The sequence below is a fragment of the Sturnira hondurensis genome, unplaced genomic scaffold (assembly GCF_014824575.4).
Source record: "Sturnira hondurensis isolate 20B ecotype Veracruz unplaced genomic scaffold, ASM1482457v3 Scaffold0000780, whole genome shotgun sequence".
Lineage (NCBI taxonomy): Eukaryota > Metazoa > Chordata > Mammalia > Chiroptera > Phyllostomidae > Sturnira > Sturnira hondurensis.
In genome coordinates this window covers 16,127,695-16,146,763 of record NW_028073411.1, presented here as the reverse complement: position 1 = coordinate 16,146,763, position 19,069 = coordinate 16,127,695, and the positions used below count along the sequence as shown (strand labels likewise).

The following is a 19,069-nucleotide window of genomic DNA, read 5'->3' as shown; positions in this document are numbered from 1 at the left end:
AGTCAGTTCTGCCCTTTGGGATGCAGACAGGGCTCCTGTTGAGTTCAGTGGAAGTGTACACACCTGTTGATTCTCAGGCACGTTCGAGAAAGGGCTTCTTAGAAAAAAAAAGCAGAAAAGGACTGCAGGTTCCATCACAGGCTTTTATTTCGGCTGTCCAGGTCCTGCCTTTGCTATCCATAAGGGGACACAGCGAGATTTTCCAAGGACTGGAAGGGACACCCTGGGTTCTGCCTCCTAGTCCCGGAGGATTCATGCGAGACCCTCACAGACTCGCCCACTACCCACGAGGCAGGAGACTCATGAGACAAGCTGCGGACTCGGGACTCAGCGTGGACGTGCTGTGCCCAGAGCCGCCGCTTCCCTGGCTTCTGGTCTGGAAGGAGCTGGGTGGGCCCTTGACCAAGTGACCACTCAGGGTGCTCTCTGCAGGGAGCCTGTGGGATCAGCAAACAGCCGTCCGAACTTAGCAGCAACCAAATAAATAAGAAGTGTTATGTTGTGTTCACACAGCAGCATGTTCAAAAAACAAATCCCACACAGGAGTGAGGAAGGGGCCAGAGTGCTCGGAGGGGGTGGGGGGCACGCTGGTGCAGAGTGCTTTTCAGGATGGGAATCCCATCCGTCTGGCCCGCCAGCTGCACTCGGAAAGGTCAGGATGGGGGTTAAGACTGTGCATGCAATTTCCAATGACACTGGGCATTCCAAGTGACAGAGCGGATGCAGCCAGCTGTTCTCAGAGGCGGTCTAACCGCATGCGCACACACGTGCGCACACACTCAGCATTAGTGTCGTGCCGTCTGGCAGGGCAGCTGCCCGGGAGGAAGGTCCTGACTGTGGCCCTCCCCACGTCTCCGCGGCCGGGACGCATCCTCACACAGCCGACAGGAAGGGGAAGAAGAAGAAGTCGAAGGCGAACTTCATGGCGTTGTGCACGGTGCTGCGCCAGTCCTGCTCGACCTTCACGTGCCGCCGGGCGGGCGACAGCTGGGCCATGCAGTTGAGGCAGCTGATGGCCTTGAGCTCGAAGACGGGCCACTTGCTGCCCAGGCGGCCCTCCAGGACGGTGCTGAACTCGACGAGGCTGCCCTGGCGCAGGCGGAGCAGCACGTCCTTGAACTCGCTGCTGGCCCGCAGCACGATGTCCTTGGTGACGTCGTCCTCCTCTGGGCCGCGGGGGCCGCTGGTGCTGAAGGGCATGCCCACCGTGATCTCGAACTTGTAGCGGTCGAAGCGCTTCATGTGGCAGGGGTGCTTGGCCAGCAGCTTGAGCCGGCAGAGCTCCTCCTGGGCCGTGGAGGTGTTGCCGGAGCTGCAGGCGGGGTAGGCCTCGCCGTACAGGCAGCGCATCCAGTCGCCAATGAACAGCGGGAGCATGTTGATGGCTGACTCCGCGCTGTTGTCGATGTCCGTCACTCGGACGTACTTGAAGCGGCCCGTCCAGGTGACCCTGTGGCCCTCCAGGTGACTGCACAGGATCTGGGTGCGTGCCATGTTGGTCTCCCTCCAGGCCCGTGGCCCACACAGGGCGCCGTACTGCGGCCAGGTCAGCGTGGAGTTGTACACCTTCATGCCCTCCGAGCGGTACACGTAGACCCAGCAGAAGAGCACGACGGCCGAGATCCATACCAGGATGAGCTTGACCATGGAGCTGCGCGTCAGGGACTTGACCATTTCCACCACTGAGAAGTTGGCCTTGGTCCACCAGCGGAGCAGCAGAGGCACGCTGCAGACCGCCATGGTGACCGCGATCTTTGTGAGCTCCAGGGACACGAACCAGCGGGCAAACTGCACCAGGCCCATGAGCGCCAGGCCGGTCAGCAGGATCGGGAGGGCGAAGAGGAAGAGGAAATAGCCGATGGACGCTCGGACCAGCCCCAGGCCGGTGGACTCGAGCAGGATGACCACGGAGAGCTCGCACCACATGAAGCAGACCAGGTAGGGCACCAGGTAGCAGTAGGTGCCCTTGAAGTTCCGCAGCTGGGCCATGCGAAAGAAGAGGAAGAGCAGGTACACATAGAGCAGGCAGGGGATGCTGACGTTCAGCACGACGAAGTGGCCGACGGGCACGGTGAGGAAGGTCTGGCCCAGGAACTTCAGGTAGCGCCAGTCGAAGGGCAGGGTGGGCAGGAGGGAGAGCAGGCCGGCGGCCACCTCGGTGACCAGGGCCCTCCGGGTGTAGGGCTCAGCGGAGGTGCTCAGGCTCATGTAGCTGGTGACAGTGAAGAAGACGCACACCACGGCCAGCTCCGAGCAGGGCATGCAGTCCTTGCTGGCGATGGGGAAGGAGAAGATGACGAAGATGACGGACAGCAGGAAGTGGACGTAGGGCTCCAGGTGGTTCCAGCCGAAGTTCACCTCGGCCTGCTCCACGTCCAGGTTGGGCTCGAAGCGCAGCAGCAGGCTGGTGAGGGTGCGGAAGCTCTCCCAGGCCTTGCTGTCCTGGAACACCTTGAGGGTGCAGATCACCATGGAGAGGAAGGACAGGTAGAAGACGACCAGGGGGACCATGAAGGCGAAGAAGTCGATGGTCAGGTTGCTGATGATGAAGAAGAAGACAAGGGCGTTGATGTGGTGGGTGGGCACGATGGTGGACAGCCAGTGCATGCCCGCACGGGAGGCCATCTCGATCAGGTATTCTTTGATCTCCATGATGGCGTGCAAGGGGTACTTGACCACCTGCAGGGGAGGGGGAGGAAGACAGGTGTTGGGGCCAGGACAAAAGCCCTGCTCACTGGCACCCCAGCCCTGGGCCCTCCCTATGCCCTGTGGTCCTGGTCCTCCTCTTCTGGGCCCTGGAGCCCGACCCCACCTTCCTCTCTGGCCCCAGGCCTGACCCACCCCCCTGCCACATGTGTTGGTGTCCCAGTGAGACCTCCAGTGCCTAGAGGAATCCACCACCTGGCACCCTCTTCCCTCCTCAGGGGGCCCCGCACTGTACTGACTACCGTGCCCTGGGCCGCCTGGCTTGTGTCTCATCTCCCTCCGGCGGGAGGGCTTCACCTCCTGCACCCTTGCTCCTCATCCCCTCGGGGGACAGGAGCCGGTACTCCACAAGCCATGCTGGGCTCCCAGCAGTCCCAGGAGTGGCAGTGGGTGTGGGGACTCCAGAAGAGAGAGTTCTGTGTCACTGTGCCTGAGCAGGGGTGTGGCCTGCCTTTAGCGACTATAAGGGGGTAGATGAGACCTGTTCGCTAGCGTCAGGAGACCCTAAGGACAAGCCACCTGCCATGCCCACCCCATACACACCCACCAATGCCATGCCACTCTGAACAGACACATGATCCCACATGACCATGCTCAAATGCAGCCCCACCCCGGCCCCGTATCGAGTACACAAGGCAGAGGTGGCCCTTGGCCTAGACCACAGCAAAGGGCAGATGGAGCACTGTGGGGGAGGTTGAGTTGGGGCGCAGCCTCGAGAAGGAGGTGGGGGGCAATGCTGCCCTCCAGGGCAGACCCCCACACACACCTGGTTTTCTGTGCAGGATTCCCAGACACTGGTGGCCCGGCCAGGGCTCGGGGGAGATGGGAGAGAAGCTGGAGCAGGGGACAGGGAAGTGGCTATGGACAGCACCTGTCCTCATGCAGCGCGGCGTGGAGGGGGCAGGGGTCCAGGGGTGTCTGCAGGGGCGAGGGAAGCCTGGTGCGTGCTACAGCCCACCTGAGGAAGCCTGCACCAGCTACAGCCCACCAGCTGCAGCCCACCAGGGAGCCTGCACAGACAGCCCCCGTGCCCTCAGGACAGGCTCTCTGCTCACCCCACTGGAGGGTGGAGGAGGAGGAGGAGGGATACTGGGTGAGTGAGACTGAGTTGTGCCCATCATCTGCCCAAGAGCCATGGCCGTCAAGCCAAGATGACCAGGACACCCGCATGCACCCAGGCTGTGAGCTCTCTGAGGAAGGAGTGGGGGCCGGCAGGAGGACCAACGGGCTCCTGAAGGAGCCACTGTAGATGCACGCAAGTGTGCCTGTGTCTGTGCGAGCCGCCCCCTCTCCGTTCTGTAACTGACAAGGAACAAACGAACCAGCTGACACCACCCCCGCTCTCCAGCTCTGCTCCTCGAGGCTCCACCGAACCACGAGGCTAAAAACGTTTTCCATGGGGAGAGCCCAAGCAGAGAACTCTTCTCTGAGCCGGACAGACATTCTTCAGAGTGAGGAGGGAGTGAGCTCCCCAAGAGGGCAGTGAAGAATGACCGGCCAGGCCTGACCTTCCCCCTGACACGAGGAAGCCAGAGCACAGGACGCTGCAACTGGCAGCTGAGCAAAGAGGCCACCTCGAACCCCAGGGTCCAGGCGGGTCACACGGACTAGAGGCCATCAGCCCCAGTGAAAATGTTCACATGTACTTTGCAATTGTTCAATACAAAAACGGTTTGGATCACTCCAGCTATTTCCAGGTGGGTCTCTTCTGTCACAAAAGGCTGGAACATTCAGTGGGAGTCGCGTCAGCTCAGAGGCACCTCTCACCGTTTGCTTTGGGGGCGACAACCCCCCTGCACCCCCTGAGCACATGGTCCTCCCTCCGCAAGGCTATTGAAAGCCGCTTTCAGTCTTGGGAGACACCTGCTAGGACTCACTCCCTCTCCCTTGCAAAGACATTCCTCAGCCGTCCTTGCCCTGCCTCTCAGAGCCGTACCCTTGGCCATGCTACCTGTCCTTGGGGGACTCTCAGCTCATTGACTGCACGCGTGGCTGTCGTGCCTGTCACTCTGGGACTTGGTTGGCATCTGCCTCCCAGCTGGAGGGTGGCCTGGCCTGGGCGCCCCAGCTGGGATGACAGTGCCAACGCTGAGCTGTCTCCAGCACGGGGGCTGTCTGACGACTTCCTGTCCCCTCCACTCCCACGCTCTGGGCTGAGTGGTCAGTCTCCTGCCCTGGCCCTGACTCCTTCAGCCCCTCTGCCACACGGAAGGTCACCACACATGCCCCTGAGCCGGTGGACCTGTGTGGGTTGGGCGGCCAGACTTCTGGAAGCCTGGTGTTCTCTGCAAAGTGAGGTATGGGCCCAAGGGACTCAGCCCCGTGAAGGAACAGGGGGCAAGCTTGCGAGAGGGCAGCGTGGCTCCCTTGTCCCTGTAACGGATGTCTCAGCCACACAGCCAAGGAAGCTGACACCGTCACCCCAGGGGCCTGACCCGGGGCCATTCCCGGCTCTCAGCACGTGCCATGTGCTCCTCGCTTGGGCCCCGCCACCTGGTGGCAAGAGCTGCCCCCCCCCTGCAGACTGGCCCATGGTCACCTCCTCGCCACTCCTCATGCCACCCCCTCTCTCCCGAAGCCCTTGCAGGTCCCCGGGGTCTCCTGGGCACCCCCACTTGGTGTTAGGGGCAGGCATCTCTGAGGGGCCCACCTCCATCCGGTCCTGTAAACAAAAAAAGTTTCCAACGACGTGGTCTAAACCTGAGCCGGAGGCCGGCCCGTGGCACTCTGCTCTCACCCAGTGTTTCTGGAGAGAGACAAAGGAGGGCGCCCTGTGGCGGGCAGCCCCCCGCTCACCTTCAGGCGCAGGGGCAGGTCCTCCGGGCTCCTGCCGGCCAGCTCGTCCTCATCCTCGTCTTCGTCCTGCAGGCACAGGTTGGGTGGGATGATGCCCTTGGCGTACTTCTTGGTGATCTCCACGAAGTCGTCCAGCGCTATGTAGCTCTTGGCTGGGCAGGAGAGAGAAGGCGTGGGACCCGCCCACGCAGTAAGCACACGGTTACCCTGCGTGACTGGCAGTGGCAGGCGCAAGGGCACGACGGGCTGAGAAACCCCTCTGTCCTGGATGGAGGGTGGAGGCCCGGCAATGAGGGGAGAGAAGCAGGCAGGGCTGCTGAGTACCGGCCCCCACGCCTGCCCCCTCACCTTGGTGACAGGCCCTGGCTCCCTGAAGCGCCCCTCCCTCTTCCTCCTCAGGCCCAGCGTCTGCTGCACGAGCCCCACTCAAGCAGCAGCTCCCAGCACCTCTTAGACACCGTCTTTCCCTGGGTTGAAAGCAGCTCTGGGTTGTCACAGCACTGGTGACAGCTGCCCCATGGCCCAACCACCTACCGACCCCTCCACTCCACACATACCCACCGGGGGCCTCTGTGCACCGGGCACGTTCCTGAGCGCTGGGCAGCGCATGGAACAGGCGACAAACCTAGCGTGTGCCCGAGTCCGGACCCTCTGTCTAGTGGGGGCGTCACACCCCACGAGGCTAGATGCACTCCGAGAGCTGCGCCCACGTGGAGCGACCCTCCAGCCGGCAGAGGGTACCGGGAGGGTGGTGTGTGAACGACCCAAGCAGTCACGGCTGTGAACAGGCTGACAGACACAGGCGGGCCCTGCCTCGTCCGTCGGGCACCAGGGGTTTGCTGAGCCTCCTGCGCGTGTGTGTTTGGGGGGCTGTGTTCCAGGTGCAGGGACACAACGAGCCAATCACAGGACGACAAACAGGCAGCTGCAGAGGAATCACACAGGGTTTGGGCTGCGGGAGCACTGTGGGGTGGGGTCGGGGGCAGATACTCACTGATATGGGGGGCAGGAGGGGGTCCCTATGAGATGGGCCCTCCTGGGGGAGGCCATGTGGCTGGAGAGACGGGAAACCATGTGGTGACACTCGGCAGGAGGGCCATGCCGCAGCAACGACAAGGGGGGAACAGTGCTGCCCCCACCCCTGGGACCCAGCAAGAGCAGTCTGTGCGTCCCTGTCTGCCGTGGCCAGATTCAATCCGTCACCAGAGCTCCCTCACTTTCAGACCGATTTCTTACTGGTGCGGCAGGAAGGTGGGCTGTGAGTCCCCTTTGTGCGATGCCCGCCCACCCTAATGCAACAGAAACCCTTAGGACCGGCACAGCCCATCAGCCCTCCAGGGTGACCGTTGCTATGAGAAGGGGAGACCGAGACCCAGGGAGGGAGACGAGACCGACCTGACTGCATGTGAGGAGTGGGGGCCACCCCGGAGGAGGCGACAGCGGCCCCATTGCCCAGCTCTCAGTGCCGAGCAGTCCTAGGCCCTCCAGCCCACTGTGTCTCCTCCGGGCTGGGACCCCAGGACACCAAGACCAACAGCCCACCCACGCAGTGGGAGCTGCACATGGGGGGCACGAAGGTGTGTTCTCGCTGGTGTCCCACAGCCCCCAATCCTCCGTACCCTCCTCCAGCACGCTCTGCCCTACACCCCACGGCCCACGCTGGTTGCAGAGCCCCCGCTCTCCCCACTGGGTGCCCCTGGTTCCCTGCACCTGCTAGCGGCTTCCTAACCCCTGCTGACCCTCAGGTCTCCCCGATGTGCCCACAGCCCCTCATCTCTGCCCCATCTGTCTGCCCACAAGGCGTGGGCTCCCAACGTGCAGGGTCCAGGTCTCCGTGCCTAGAAATGACACCCGTGATGCCTCGAACCCGAGGAGGCCCATCCCTGGACGCCACAGGACATAGTACACACGGGGCATGGAGTGACAGGCATGACACCGCGGGAAGCTGTCTCAGGCAGGGGACTGGTGGCCATACTCACACTCGCTGCTGACCAAACGCTCCAGCACCCTCCTCTGCTTCTGCAGAGACTTGGGGACGGGGCCTGGCTGTGCCCCTCCATCTGTAGGGGACAGAGTGGATCGAAGGTCAAGGTAGGCTGCCTGTCCCCTTGTGTTCAGCAGCCACCCACAAGCCAGCCCGGGTACTTCTGGGGGAGGGGTCCCCGAGCTCTGGGGACCAGGGGGCCTGCAGCCTCCAGGGCCAGGGCCGCCGCTCTGGGCAGCCACCTCTTGCCCTCCCTGGTTGCAATGACTCAGTGCCCTGTGGGGCTCAGCCCACACCCTTTGTGGGGGCCATCACGGTGCTGGATGCACCGAGATCACTGGTCAGCGTCCCCTGTCCCCAGACACCTCTGCTGGCCTTGTCCCCTGCTATGACCGGCCTCTGGAATAGACCATGAGCTCCCCGGGGCAAGGGCCAGGCCATTCCCATGGGTCCCCAGCCAGGGTGCCCATGAGGCTCCACCGAGTCTGTCTGGTGCGAGTCTAGCCGGGACAGACACACTCTGCCCTTGGGCCAGCATCGGTCCGCTGGCCACACCCCTGCTGGGAAAGCGTTCCCAAGCAAGTCCTGCATGGGGGCTGCTCAGGCTGGAGCCCCAAGGGCGGCAGGCAGTGATGAGAGAGGCTCTGTGACCTAGGGGGAAGGGAGGGCAGCAGGTAGGGGCTGGACTGTACCGCTGCAGGGGTTCCTGGGGCTCCATGGCGGGGCTGCAATGGTCACATCAGGCATGCCTCCCTGGGGTACCACCTGAGCCCCAGGAAGGGGTCCCCAAGAACAGAACATCCCTGGAAGGATCCGCCCTAGGCCATGATGTCCCCACACGAAGGTGCCCGTGGGGGAGCCCCAGAGCCCCGGGGTGCGCACCCTGCTCGTTGACCTGGCCCACGTTCTCCAGCAGCTCGGACACAGCCACCTGCTGCTTCTTCTTGGGGTTGAGCTTCCAGTACATGACCAGGGCCGCCTTGCGCACGGCCCGCTCCAGGTCGGTCTCCGAGGACAGCTGCTTCACCTCCTGCTCGTTCTCAGAGGTGATGCCTGAGAGATGGGGGCGGGGGCATCAGGGGCCTCGTCCAGCTGCTGGGAAGCCCTCAGTGACGCCCGAGCCCTGGCCTGCTTGGCCAGAGGGGCTCTGGGGAGGTAGTCCAGGTGACGGATGTAACTCTGAAAGCACCATGACACGAAACCAGAAGCGGACAGAGCAAACTGGGGAGCGCTCCGCTCTGGGTTTCAGGGTGGGGGGTGGTCTGTATCTCTACACTTGGTGGGTTATTTGTATCTCTGCGTTTCCTATGTGGTCCAGCACAAAGCATTTCTCTAATCTGAACAGAAGGCCAATGAGAAGGCCGTTTATGACACACACACTTCCTTCCTTCTCTGGGGTTTGAACCCTCGAGGAGTGTGCTCCGCCGGGACACCAGGGTCTGGCAGTCTCCCCGGGCAGGGCAACATGACAGCCACCCCTCCAGGCAGCGAGTGGGTCCGAGGGGGTGCCTGCCCCGCTCGCCCCCTTGCCCACGGTGAGGCAAACCTGCTTGGGCAGTGTGCGGGGTCCACTCCCCAGTCCGGATGGAAACCTGGGGGCAGCACTTGGAGCCGCCGATGCGAGCTGACGGGGGAACGAACTTCCTCTGTCGAACGTCTCATGAGCTCCCGGGGCCACTGCCCCACAGAAGTCAGACTATTTTGCTCAACAGGGTGGCCCCTGCTGCGTTTCCCTGTTGTTTCTACTTTAGCTGGAATTAAGCAGGCAGGGCCGTGCACCCCTCGGGCAGCCACTCCCAGCCTCCCCGAACCCACCTTTTCTGTCTGCCAGGCACCGGCGGAGCAGCTTCACGGCCTCGCGGCGGCCCTGCTTGGCGGCCAGGATCAGCCAGCCAACGGCCGTGCAGTTGTTGAGCTCCTCGTCCGCGTCGCCGGCCAGCTGTAGGTAGTGCCTCCCCACCTGCCAGGGAGACGCCGCTCAGCCACGCTCTGCGGCAGCCTCCACGCAGGGTGGGTTCCTGCTCCCGGTCCGGGCCCTGGGCCTGCTCCCAGCAGCTGGGCAACCTTGGGCTCCCTGGACCCCCTCCCCCCCATGTTCTGTGACAGAGGGGACACAGCCCGGTACTGGGCCTCTCACTCTGTCAGGCCACCGGGGAATGCCCGTACTCCCTAATTTTATAACATGGTGCGTAACATGCTCTGGGCCAGCTAGCTGCTTCTGTCACCCAGACCAAGAAGAAAGGTGGCAGGGAAGGGGTCCCACTAGGACTCTCAGGTGCTTGTTCTTCACAGAATGAGGGGGCGGGGAACCCCTGCACAGATGCAGTGAGGGTAGGGGTGGGCACCATGGATGGGGAGGGAGCAGGGCAGGCATCCTGGAGGAGGTGATACCCAAAGCCAGGTGAGGGCAGGCCGCAGGAGAGTAATGTGAGCTCCCCAGAGGGGTGGCATTGCCAAAGAGGGCCAGGAACATGGTAGGTGCAGGCACGCTGACATGACTCCCCATTCCCACGGCACCGAACTGCGGCGCCGGCCCCTGTGGGCTGTGGAGCTCCCGTCCAGCCCGCTGTCCTGGGGGCCATGGCTCGTGCCTGCACCAGACACCAAGGTCCTCACCTCCGTCTGTGCCTTGGGGTCCCCGGCCTTGGCCTTCTCCAGGATTTCTTCGAAGGGGATTTCCGTGTCTCCCTTCACGGGCCCTTTAACGTGGAAAGAACAGTCAGAAAGCCACGAAGCTGGTCCTCGTCGCTGGTCAGAGGCCTGGAGAGGACAGCCGGCCTGGGCTGCAGACCCAGTCAGGAGTATGAGAGAGAGAGCACCCCATGGAGGCCCCCCAGCATGCAGCAAGGACAGCAGACTCCCAGGGCAGGGGCGGTTCTTGGCTCGGTCCCTCTGGGGGGTGTGTGGGAAGGACGAGGGCATAGCCCGGACCCCAGCACCGCCCCTGGTGCACTGCCTGAACCGCAGCTCTAGAGAGCCCCGGCCTAAATGACTAACCTGCACCCCAGTGCCCAGCCCCGCGACAAGCCAAATTTGTCTTTTCTGAGACTGTAGTCTACGCACTTTTGATACATACATATATATATTTATATATTTGTAATAATGAGTTACGACCAATTTCCCACACTTCACTGTGGTGAAATTGACCATGTCAATGGCTCGGAAATCCCACCAAGGGACACAAGTCCGATGCTGGGCCTCTCACTCCGTCCGGCCATCTGGGTATTCCGAGTACTCCATAAACTTTATAACACGATGCCACACACCATTCTGTGCACATTTTTTCTTGGGGGCAGAATGGTTATTCTCCTGGCATAGACCCTTCTGCTGAGTTACTAGGTCCAAGGGCGCAAACGTCACATGACTCATGCTGTACTTCAACTTCCTGAAAACTCAGCCCAGCTCACAAAAGCATCTTGTCCACTACACTGATTTCACCACACCCTCCCGGGGGTGGGCAGCATAACAATAACGTTTCTGGAAAAATCACTGTTTACCCTCCCCTTTCTCTGACCTGCACAGCGATGCCCAGGGCTGTGCTTGACTCCACGCCCACCTCCGCCCATGGCAGAGACCTGTGTGGCAGGCAGTGAAATGAGGGCAGCGATGCCCACCGCAGAGCAGGGGCTTGTTAGACGCTAATAAACTCCCTTCTCTAGATGTTCCTGGGAACGGGAGGCAGGATTAAAGGAAACAAGAGCCGTCCCCATTAACACTGCCTGAAGTCCAGCCTTCCCCGTCCGTGCGTCCAGGCTCCCACCAGGCTTGGGGCCAGCTCTTCAGCAATAGTGCCTCTGACTGTCCTCGTGTTTAGGGCACCCAAGTCTGTGGGACACAGCACTATAGGACAAGGCAGCAGGGACAGGTGGCGCAGCCTTTAGTGTTCCAAGGTGGAGGTCACATCCAGTTTGCAGGAGGCAGGTGGCCCTGGGACAGCGCTGGGGTGGATGCTTCCTACCAGGCTGCGCCTCACCCAGGGGCTCTGGCCACCATCCCTGTTTGTAGCCCCACGGCTGTCTAGGCGAGCACTGGCCTGGCACCCACAGCCGGAGGCCTCGGTGACTGCCTGCTGAGCATCTGCGGCGACCCACTGAGGGTGGCGGAAAGGGTGCCTCGTGCACCGTGAGGTGCACCTACTGCAGTGCTCACCCGCAGGACGAAGGTGCTCGTGCACTGCCTAGCCCAGGGCCTGGGAGGGCAGGCCTGAGCCTCCACCCCTGTGGCCCAAGCCTGGCCGACGCGCCTGGGCTCAGTCCCAGCCACCTCTGTTTTGCCCGTGCAGAGCACCGTGCTCTGCCTTTGTGACACAGGGCTCCCTGGAGGAGGTGACCCAGACACTAGGCACACGCCGGTGCTCCATTTGCAGTCACGGCTGTCACTGGCAGCCCGTCACAGTGGGCGAGCAGGGACTCACAGTGTGTTCAAACCTGGACCTCAAGCCCTCACCAGCTGGGGCTGGGGTCATTACCGAACCTCTTCCCCTGGGTTTTCCCACCTCAAAACTGTTGGGAAGGGAGTCGAGGTGGATAACGGCGGAAGTGGTGCCTGGCCCAGAGCATGTTGTGAAGATCTGCTCTTACGTAACCTGTTGGGACTTGACTGATGTTCCTCACACCTGTGCCAGATGGACAGGTGAGTTCATTAAAGCAAACTGACCCGACACGCCACTCCCAGGCAGATTCTCCAATCTGTGCAGGGGCTGCTGCAGGGCGGGGGCTGTGGTGTCCACATCAGTGACCAGTGACAACGCAGAGCAGCTGGGAGGTGATAGCCCAGCCCAGATGTGGGGGGCTGGGAGCCTGAGGCTGCCAGCCTGCTGGCCTTGCTCCCCCCACCCCCTCCTCTCAGGGGCAGAACCAAACAGAAACCACATCTGTTTCCTGACTCTTCTTATCAGAAACTCGCAGTCCTGGCTATGCCCTCCCAGGGCTGTTGGCGTTAGCCAGACTGAAACCAAGCCCAGCCCTGGTCTCTGGATGTGGCTGGGCTGAGATTCTAGGCTCGGGCCCCAGAGTCTTGGAGATAAGAGCAGAGGATGTGCAGATTTTTGCAGGAGACTGAAGATCAGAAGCCTGTGGCAGCCCAGCCTGGGGTTGGAGGACAGTGGTCAGAGGGAGCGGAGACCTGAGCCTAGCCCTAGGCACACGCCAGTGTGGCAGCTGGCTCTGAGGGGAGAGTCACATGGCCTAAGTTGCCACGGTACGGAGGGGACAATGTGGCTTCCCCGAGCGCCGTGCAGGACCAGAGCTGGAGGGAAAGCCTTTCTCCCACCTCACCGCCAGGTACCTGGTGCGGAACCCGCCCCCCCCCCCCCCCCCGCCCCCGCCAGAGGGATGGAGTGGGAGCCACCCGATTACAAACCACATAAGAAAGCGGGACATTGCTGCTCCCCGAGTCTGTGAACTTGGGAGCAGAGCCTGCTGCACAGGTGAGGGCTGAGAGGGCCTCGCAGGAGGGGCTGGGCCCTGAGCCGCTGGGGAAGCGCCCCAGGTGGAACCTCGAGAGGTGCTGTCAGGACCACATGTAAGGATGCGGTGCTCACGCTGTGTCCACCGAGAAGCCCTGGCCTGCCTGAGGACAGCCCAGCTTCCCAGGCCCCATCTCCTTACCAGTTCTGTCTGCTCTTTCTCGGCTCCTGGCACGAAGGACCTGGGACACTGTGGGGGCTGCTGCTGCACCCCCCGCATCTGGTCCGGGTCCAAGTTGGGATCCAGAAGCTTGGGGCACTCTGTTCTTCTCCTGTGTCACCGAGGACGTGCCACTGAGCCGCGCGCGGGCCTGGGGTGGCGGGGGTGGTGGAGGCTGTGGGTCAGAGGGGCTGGGAGAGGCGCTGGAGTCCATCCTGCCGGTGAGCAAAGCTAGGGGTCAGACACGCCAGGACCGGCTGAGCTCAGCCTGCTCTGGCCTCTTGTTCTCGGTAAAGAGCGGGGTGGCAAGGAGAAACGGGGCGGGGGCTGCCCAGCATCCTCTGTGTGACCTCACTCAGCTTCGCAACGGCCCCCAGAAGACCACCCTCATTTTACAGACGAGGAAATCCAGGGGGAAACGCATTCGAGGCCGTTCAGCTCAACAGGTCCCAGGAGTCAGGGGCCCAGGCCCTGACGTCTGAGGCCCCAAGTCCCCGCCTCACAGGGCACCAGCCATATGGCTGGGTGACAAACTGAAGCAAGGAGGCGACAAGACATCCCACACAGAGCAGCAGGCAGTGCCTGACTGTGGGGGGCTGAATGGCAGCCTGCACACGACGTGTCCACCCCATGTCTCTGACGGTGGCCCCACCTGGAATCAGGGGTCTGCAGATCTAAGTGCAGATCTTCTGATGAGACTGTCCTGGTTTGGGGGGGCCCTGGGGCAATAACTGGTGCTTGTTCATATGAGGCCAGGAGGGAAACACAGAGAGAGAGGGGACCACATGAAGAGGAAACGGAGGCAGAGACGGGAGCCATGCAACTGCAGCCCACGCAACGCCAGAGCCACCAGCAGCCACTGGGAGCTGGAGAGAGGCCAGGAAGGCTTCGCCCTCAGATCCCCCAGAAGGCGCAGAGGGCCAGGGCAGAGGGGGAAAGGACCACAGCGGGTGGGGCTGGGATTCACTCAGATCTGCCCCACTCCCGGCCGGACGCAGGACAAAACTCTTGAATCCGAATGTCACCAGAGAGGAACACACACTGAAAAGCAGAGTGCCAGAAGCCAGGTGGTGGTGTCTGAGAGCGGACACGGAGGGCACACAGGAATGCCCCGGTTCTGGGACTGCCTTGTTACCAGGGGAAGGGCCCGTCCGTCCACAGAAGGGCCGCACAGGCTGTTTGCAGCAGGAACACACCACTGACAGGCTGGGGCGGCTACTGGCCACAGGCCTGGGAGCTGTACCTGTGGCCCTTGCCGGGCTTCGGGAGACTTTGCCCCCCGAAATTGCTGGGACCACGTGGGCACTGTGTGGGGAGCTGAGAGGCTCTTCCTCAGGCTCCCGAAGGACACCACGCCCCTCCCCAGACTCAGGCTGCTGCGGCCGAGCCCCCTGCACCTTCTCTCCCAGATCTCGGTGCTCCTCCACACCCAGCTGCAGCCGATGACCCCCGCACCTCTGCGCTTGCAGAGCCCTCTTCCTGATGCCCGTCCTGGCTGTGCTCCCCAGGCTGTCCAGAGTGGATGGCAATGAGTGTCACGACCCCTCCGCAGGGCACGCTGCCCTGCACAGCCGTTTACACGGCCACAGACAAGGGGGTGTGCGTGCAACACTGTTCAGCAGGATTTAAAGCAACACCAGATCCCAGCCAGCGCCCATGGAGGTCGAAGACAAAGTTCATCTGCAGAAAACCATGGAAGAAAATGCCTCCCAAAAGGTAAATTCTCACTATTCCTGGGTGGAGAAGTTGCAAGTGTTTTTTATTTTACTCTTTTTCAAAATATATTCCCCTAATTTTGTATAAGGAGTGTGCAAAGCTTTTGGAATGATAACACGTTATTTTAAAGCCACTGTGACCGAGCCCCTAAAGGAGGGGTTCCGGGGGCTCCTGGGCGTGCGGAGTCTGCTGCACCCTGGCGCCTGGCACAGGGCTACTCCTCAAGACGAGGGCACCGGCCTGGGAGGCTCCCAGGCACCTATTTTTGGCCCAGAGTACTGAGGGCCAGACCAGGAAGGTGCCGGCTCTACCCAAGTGCCAAGTTCACAGGGACACAGGGGGAGTCAGGCTGAGAACGTCCAGGGCAGTGCCACGGACAGCCACAGCGTCTCCCCAGCGGCTGAGCCCCCACCAGACTCTGGGCGCCTGGTCTGAGCTTGGCCTGATCCTGTGCCAGGCACTTCTTGGGCCTCTGAGCCCGGAAGAACTCCTGTGGGGCGGGCCTTTGAGAGCTTGTTGGCCTGGGTGGGAAAGATGACACCTGAACGGACACTCTAGAGTCCAAGCGAGGGCTGTGGTCCCAGCAGGGGGCGGCTCCCAGTTGTGGAAAAGGGGCAGGGTGGGGATTCTGGAGGGAGGCCTGGACTAAGCCTTCAGGATCAGGAGGCCTGATTAGGCAAGGGTGGAGGAAGGGAGGTGTCGGGCCTTCTAGCAGGGGCTGCCGGGGAGCAAAAACAGCAGAGGGAGAGTGAGCCAGCAACATCACTGGGAAGGTGCAGGTGGCTGGGAAGTGCCGCCTGGGTAGGGGACGTGGGTATGAGTGGGTGGCAGGGGCAGTCCTGAGGGTCTGAATGAGCGCCAGGCTTAGGGCCAGAAGGAAGTGCAAGACGGTACTGAGCCGGCAAGTGGCAGTTAAAGAACCACAGGGGCTGTGTGGGGACCTGACTGGGGACCAGGAAAGGGGCCTGGTGGCTGTCGAGGGACAAGTGAGGAGGCCTGGCCCAGCACAGGCATCTGGGGTGGGGAAGCAGACAGGGGCTGGGTCTGTGGCTAAGGACCCCGGTGGCAGTGCCACTTTCCGAGGTGGGGACGTGGCAGAGGAGGGGAGCCCATAAAGCCTAACACTCCCTTTGTGTTGTGCCTCTTCTTATCGCCACCAACGTGCTCCAGGCTTGGTCCCTACCCTGCAGCACCGGCACCTGGGGAGCCAGCTCTGGGCTGGGTTCCCCTCGGTGACCAGTCCCAAAGGTCTGTTCAGCCGTGGCTTGGGGGAGGCAGAGAAAGCCAGAGTGGGGAAGCCCCCACCATGCTCCTCCATCCTGGGAGGGGAGGCAGGAAGTGGTCTCCCAGCAACCTTTCCCGTGTGCAGTCAAAGGCCCGCCTGCTGGGGGAGGGGAGGACAAGAAAAGTCCATCAAAATCCCTGCTCCGATGCCAGGGGGCTCCCGTGAGAATCTTGGGACATGGGCCAGCCGAGCCGCGGGGCTTCCAGGGCAGCTCCCTCGCCAGGGCTGCTGTGAGGTCAGGCAGCCAGCACTGAGGGTACCCAGGGCACCCTGCCAGCCCCTGATCTGGGCAGACTGGAAAGCCCTTTACTCAGGGTCACTGTCCAAGGTGAGGAGAGGCGGGGCTGTGAGGGTCAGGGCAGGTCACTCAACCCCAGCCAGCCTCAGCTCCCTCATGTGAAATGGAGCCAAGATGCCTACTTCTAGATGACCCAGAGGGTTACATATCATTCGTTTCTTTAAATTTCTTAACGTCAACAACCAAACATGCAGTGAGGATGTGGCTCCATGAAGCCCAAGACGGCCAGGCCAGATTTCCCAGAAAGCTTCCATCTTTCAAAACAGATATTAACATTCCCCAGGGCTAGGTTCACATCACCCAACACCCGGGCTGCCACTGCCCACCCCCCATCCCCAGAAGGAGCCCCAGGGGGAAGAGGCTCCAGATTCTAAGGAGGCTGCTCGCGCTGTAGCCTGACCCAGAGGCTTCTACTCAGGCGGGCCAGTCCCCGCTGGGGGACCAAACCCCCATCACCCCTCCTGAGCCCCCACGTCAGAGCTCAGGCGCCTTCCAGCGGCTTGGCAGGTACTGAGGACCGCCCTGGGGGAGGTCCGCGGGGACAGCCAAGGGGGAAGGGCCATGATGGAGCAACTCTAGACAATGCCATCGGGACCAGGCGCCCCCTGACACCCGCGCCACAGGCAGCCTGCCATTCGGGTCTGTTTTTGACCCCCGAGGGGGTTTTGCGTCGGGGCTTGCGGGCGTGAAGTGCTGGAAGGATGCAGTACTCCAAAGATTCCTGAGGCGCTGGGGTTCAGGGGGCGCTCACCTCCTAGAAAGATCCCACCCGGGCAGGGGTCGCCATGGCTTCGAGGAGCGGGCGGGGCCTGGCTCTTCAATATCTGGGGAACTTGCACGGGGTAGGGGACGCTGGGACCAGTCGCCCATCTGATGACACGGGGAAACTGAGGCCCAGAACAGGCGGCGCCTCCCGGTGATCCCGAGTCTCTTTCCAGCCCTCCCCGAGGCCCTCCCCTGACTCGAAGTACTCACCGGCCTGCAAGTGTGCCGCACGCGGCGCCACGACGTCCTCGGGCCTTTGGGCTCGGTGCAAAGTTGTTCGGGAGGAGCTGTACTCGCGGGGACCAGAGGCAAGCGGACGGGACAAGCGGGCGGTGCCAGCTACCACGGGAGACCGCGAGTGCGGCCCAAAGCTCAGAGAGAGGCGGGGCCGAGGGCGGAGCCACAGACCTCGCTCCACTCAGGACACTGCCCGAAGGACGGGGAGCTGGCTCGGCCCACGGAGCGGCCGGCGCTCCTGCCAATAACTTTGCACCTCCACCAATCACGGTGCGCCTCGCCTAGCTGCCGCGGACTAGACCTCTGCGCAACCACGCCGCGGGGGCGGATCCAACAGCTAAAGTTTCCGAGCTGACTCGGGCCTCCGCCGGCCTCTCCCTGGCCACGCCCACAGGGAGGCGTGTCTCAAGGCGAAATCTCTGGCCTCTGTGACAGACGGGTGGACCCTTGGATAAAGCCCGTGCCACCTTGCGCCCAACCCTCGGGCCCCCAACTTCAGATTCATTATATGTGCTATTGCAGTATTAACTAACAGGCTGAGCGCTTCACTATGCGCCAGGTGCCTTACTTAATTCCACCCCCAGTAGAGAGAGGGCCTCCCCCGGCAGAGCAGCAGGGACAGAAAAATGTGGCCCATGTAAGTGTGGACGTGTAGTCCAGTGTTGATTGAAATGCACACAACCAAATGCACGTAGCACACTTCACAAGGTAAATGAGGGATGTGTTTAAGAATATATATTAGCTCAGGGAGTGGCGCAAGGCTAGGCAGTTTGGAAACCCTCTTCATTGGTCCTGTCCCGCATTTTAGAGGCATGGTTTGGGATGAGGGCAAAGGTCTGTCTGCTAGACTGGGGACCTTGGGACGGTGAGGCCCTGGCCCCTGGCGTGGGGGACCCCGGGCGGTGTCTGCTCCGTGTGTGGTCCTTCGAGGAGACTCAGTAAGCAAAGGGAATGGGGAACAATTCCTCCTAGAGAGGGCTGAGAGCAGGGAGAAAATGAACCGCCATACGCATGTATGAGACCGCTTAAGGGACCTCAGTCAGAGCGTACAAACAGCTAACATACTCCACAGAACCAAAACACTTTGGAAGTCATAGGCAAGTGCGGAAAGAGAACTGTCGGGTGAGGAAAATTAGCAAACTGGAAGAACACGTGGAGGAAAACACGTGAAAGCCGTCAGGGGGAAGAGGCGAGGCTCGTGCGGCGGCTCCAGTGGGTGCGGGTGTCGGCCTTCCGGGAGCAGGAGCTGCCACGGGAGCTGCAGGGGAAACAGGAGTGGAAGAAACGCTAGAAGCAAATGTCTCTGGGCCAACGCTGGCCTGTGCCGTCGCCGGCTCCGAGGGGGAGGAGAAACACTGGCACATTCCTGAAAAGGACTAGTCACGTCCACAGGCAGGAGCCGGAGTGGCAGCAGGCCCCGAGGGGACTTTGGAACAGTGTCCAGGGACTCTGGCCGTCGGGTGAAGGAGGCTGCCCTTCGGGGATGGAACTCACTGGGAGGACAAAGGAAAGAGCACAGGGAGGTGGCAAGACAGAGCCCCAGGCTGGTTCCCACTTACCCGTGGGAGTTCCCCTTTCACCCAGCAGTTCAGGCACAGCCAAAACTCTCAAGGCAGAGCAGACAGGGTGGAGCACAGGAAATGGTGGTGAGCAGT

At 62.0% G+C, this 19,069-nt stretch overlaps 1 protein-coding gene across 1 annotated transcript; it reads right to left on the bottom strand.

Annotated features, from left to right (window-relative positions):
* Positions 1-123: 123 nt before the first annotated feature.
* Positions 124-17,547, bottom strand: WFS1 (wolframin ER transmembrane glycoprotein). The gene is made up of 8 exons (XM_037046123.1): positions 17,388-17,547; positions 13,096-13,328; positions 10,103-10,185; positions 9,302-9,446; positions 8,369-8,539; positions 7,482-7,562; positions 5,503-5,654; positions 124-2,679 (listed from the first exon to the last, which is right to left on the bottom strand). Exons 2-8 carry the CDS (start codon positions 13,325-13,327, stop codon positions 874-876), a joined length of 2,670 nt encoding a protein of 889 aa, XP_036902018.1. The 5' UTR covers position 13,328; positions 17,388-17,547; the 3' UTR covers positions 124-873.
* Positions 17,548-19,069: the final 1,522 nt, after the last annotated feature.

Bases quoted from the DNA above. Each gene is read 5' to 3' on its own strand.
- WFS1 (XM_037046123.1), bottom strand. From the start codon at position 13,327: ATGGACTCCAGCGCCTCTCCCAGCCCCTCTGACCCACAGCCTCCACCA. The intron at 9,447-10,102 runs GTGAGGACCTTG...TCTCCCTGGCAG, and splicing joins ACCCCAAGGCACAGACGGAG to GTGGGGAGGCACTACCTACA. The intron at 7,563-8,368 runs GTGCGCACCCCG...TGTCCCCTACAG, and splicing joins GGGCCAGGTCAACGAGCAGG to ATGGAGGGGCACAGCCAGGC.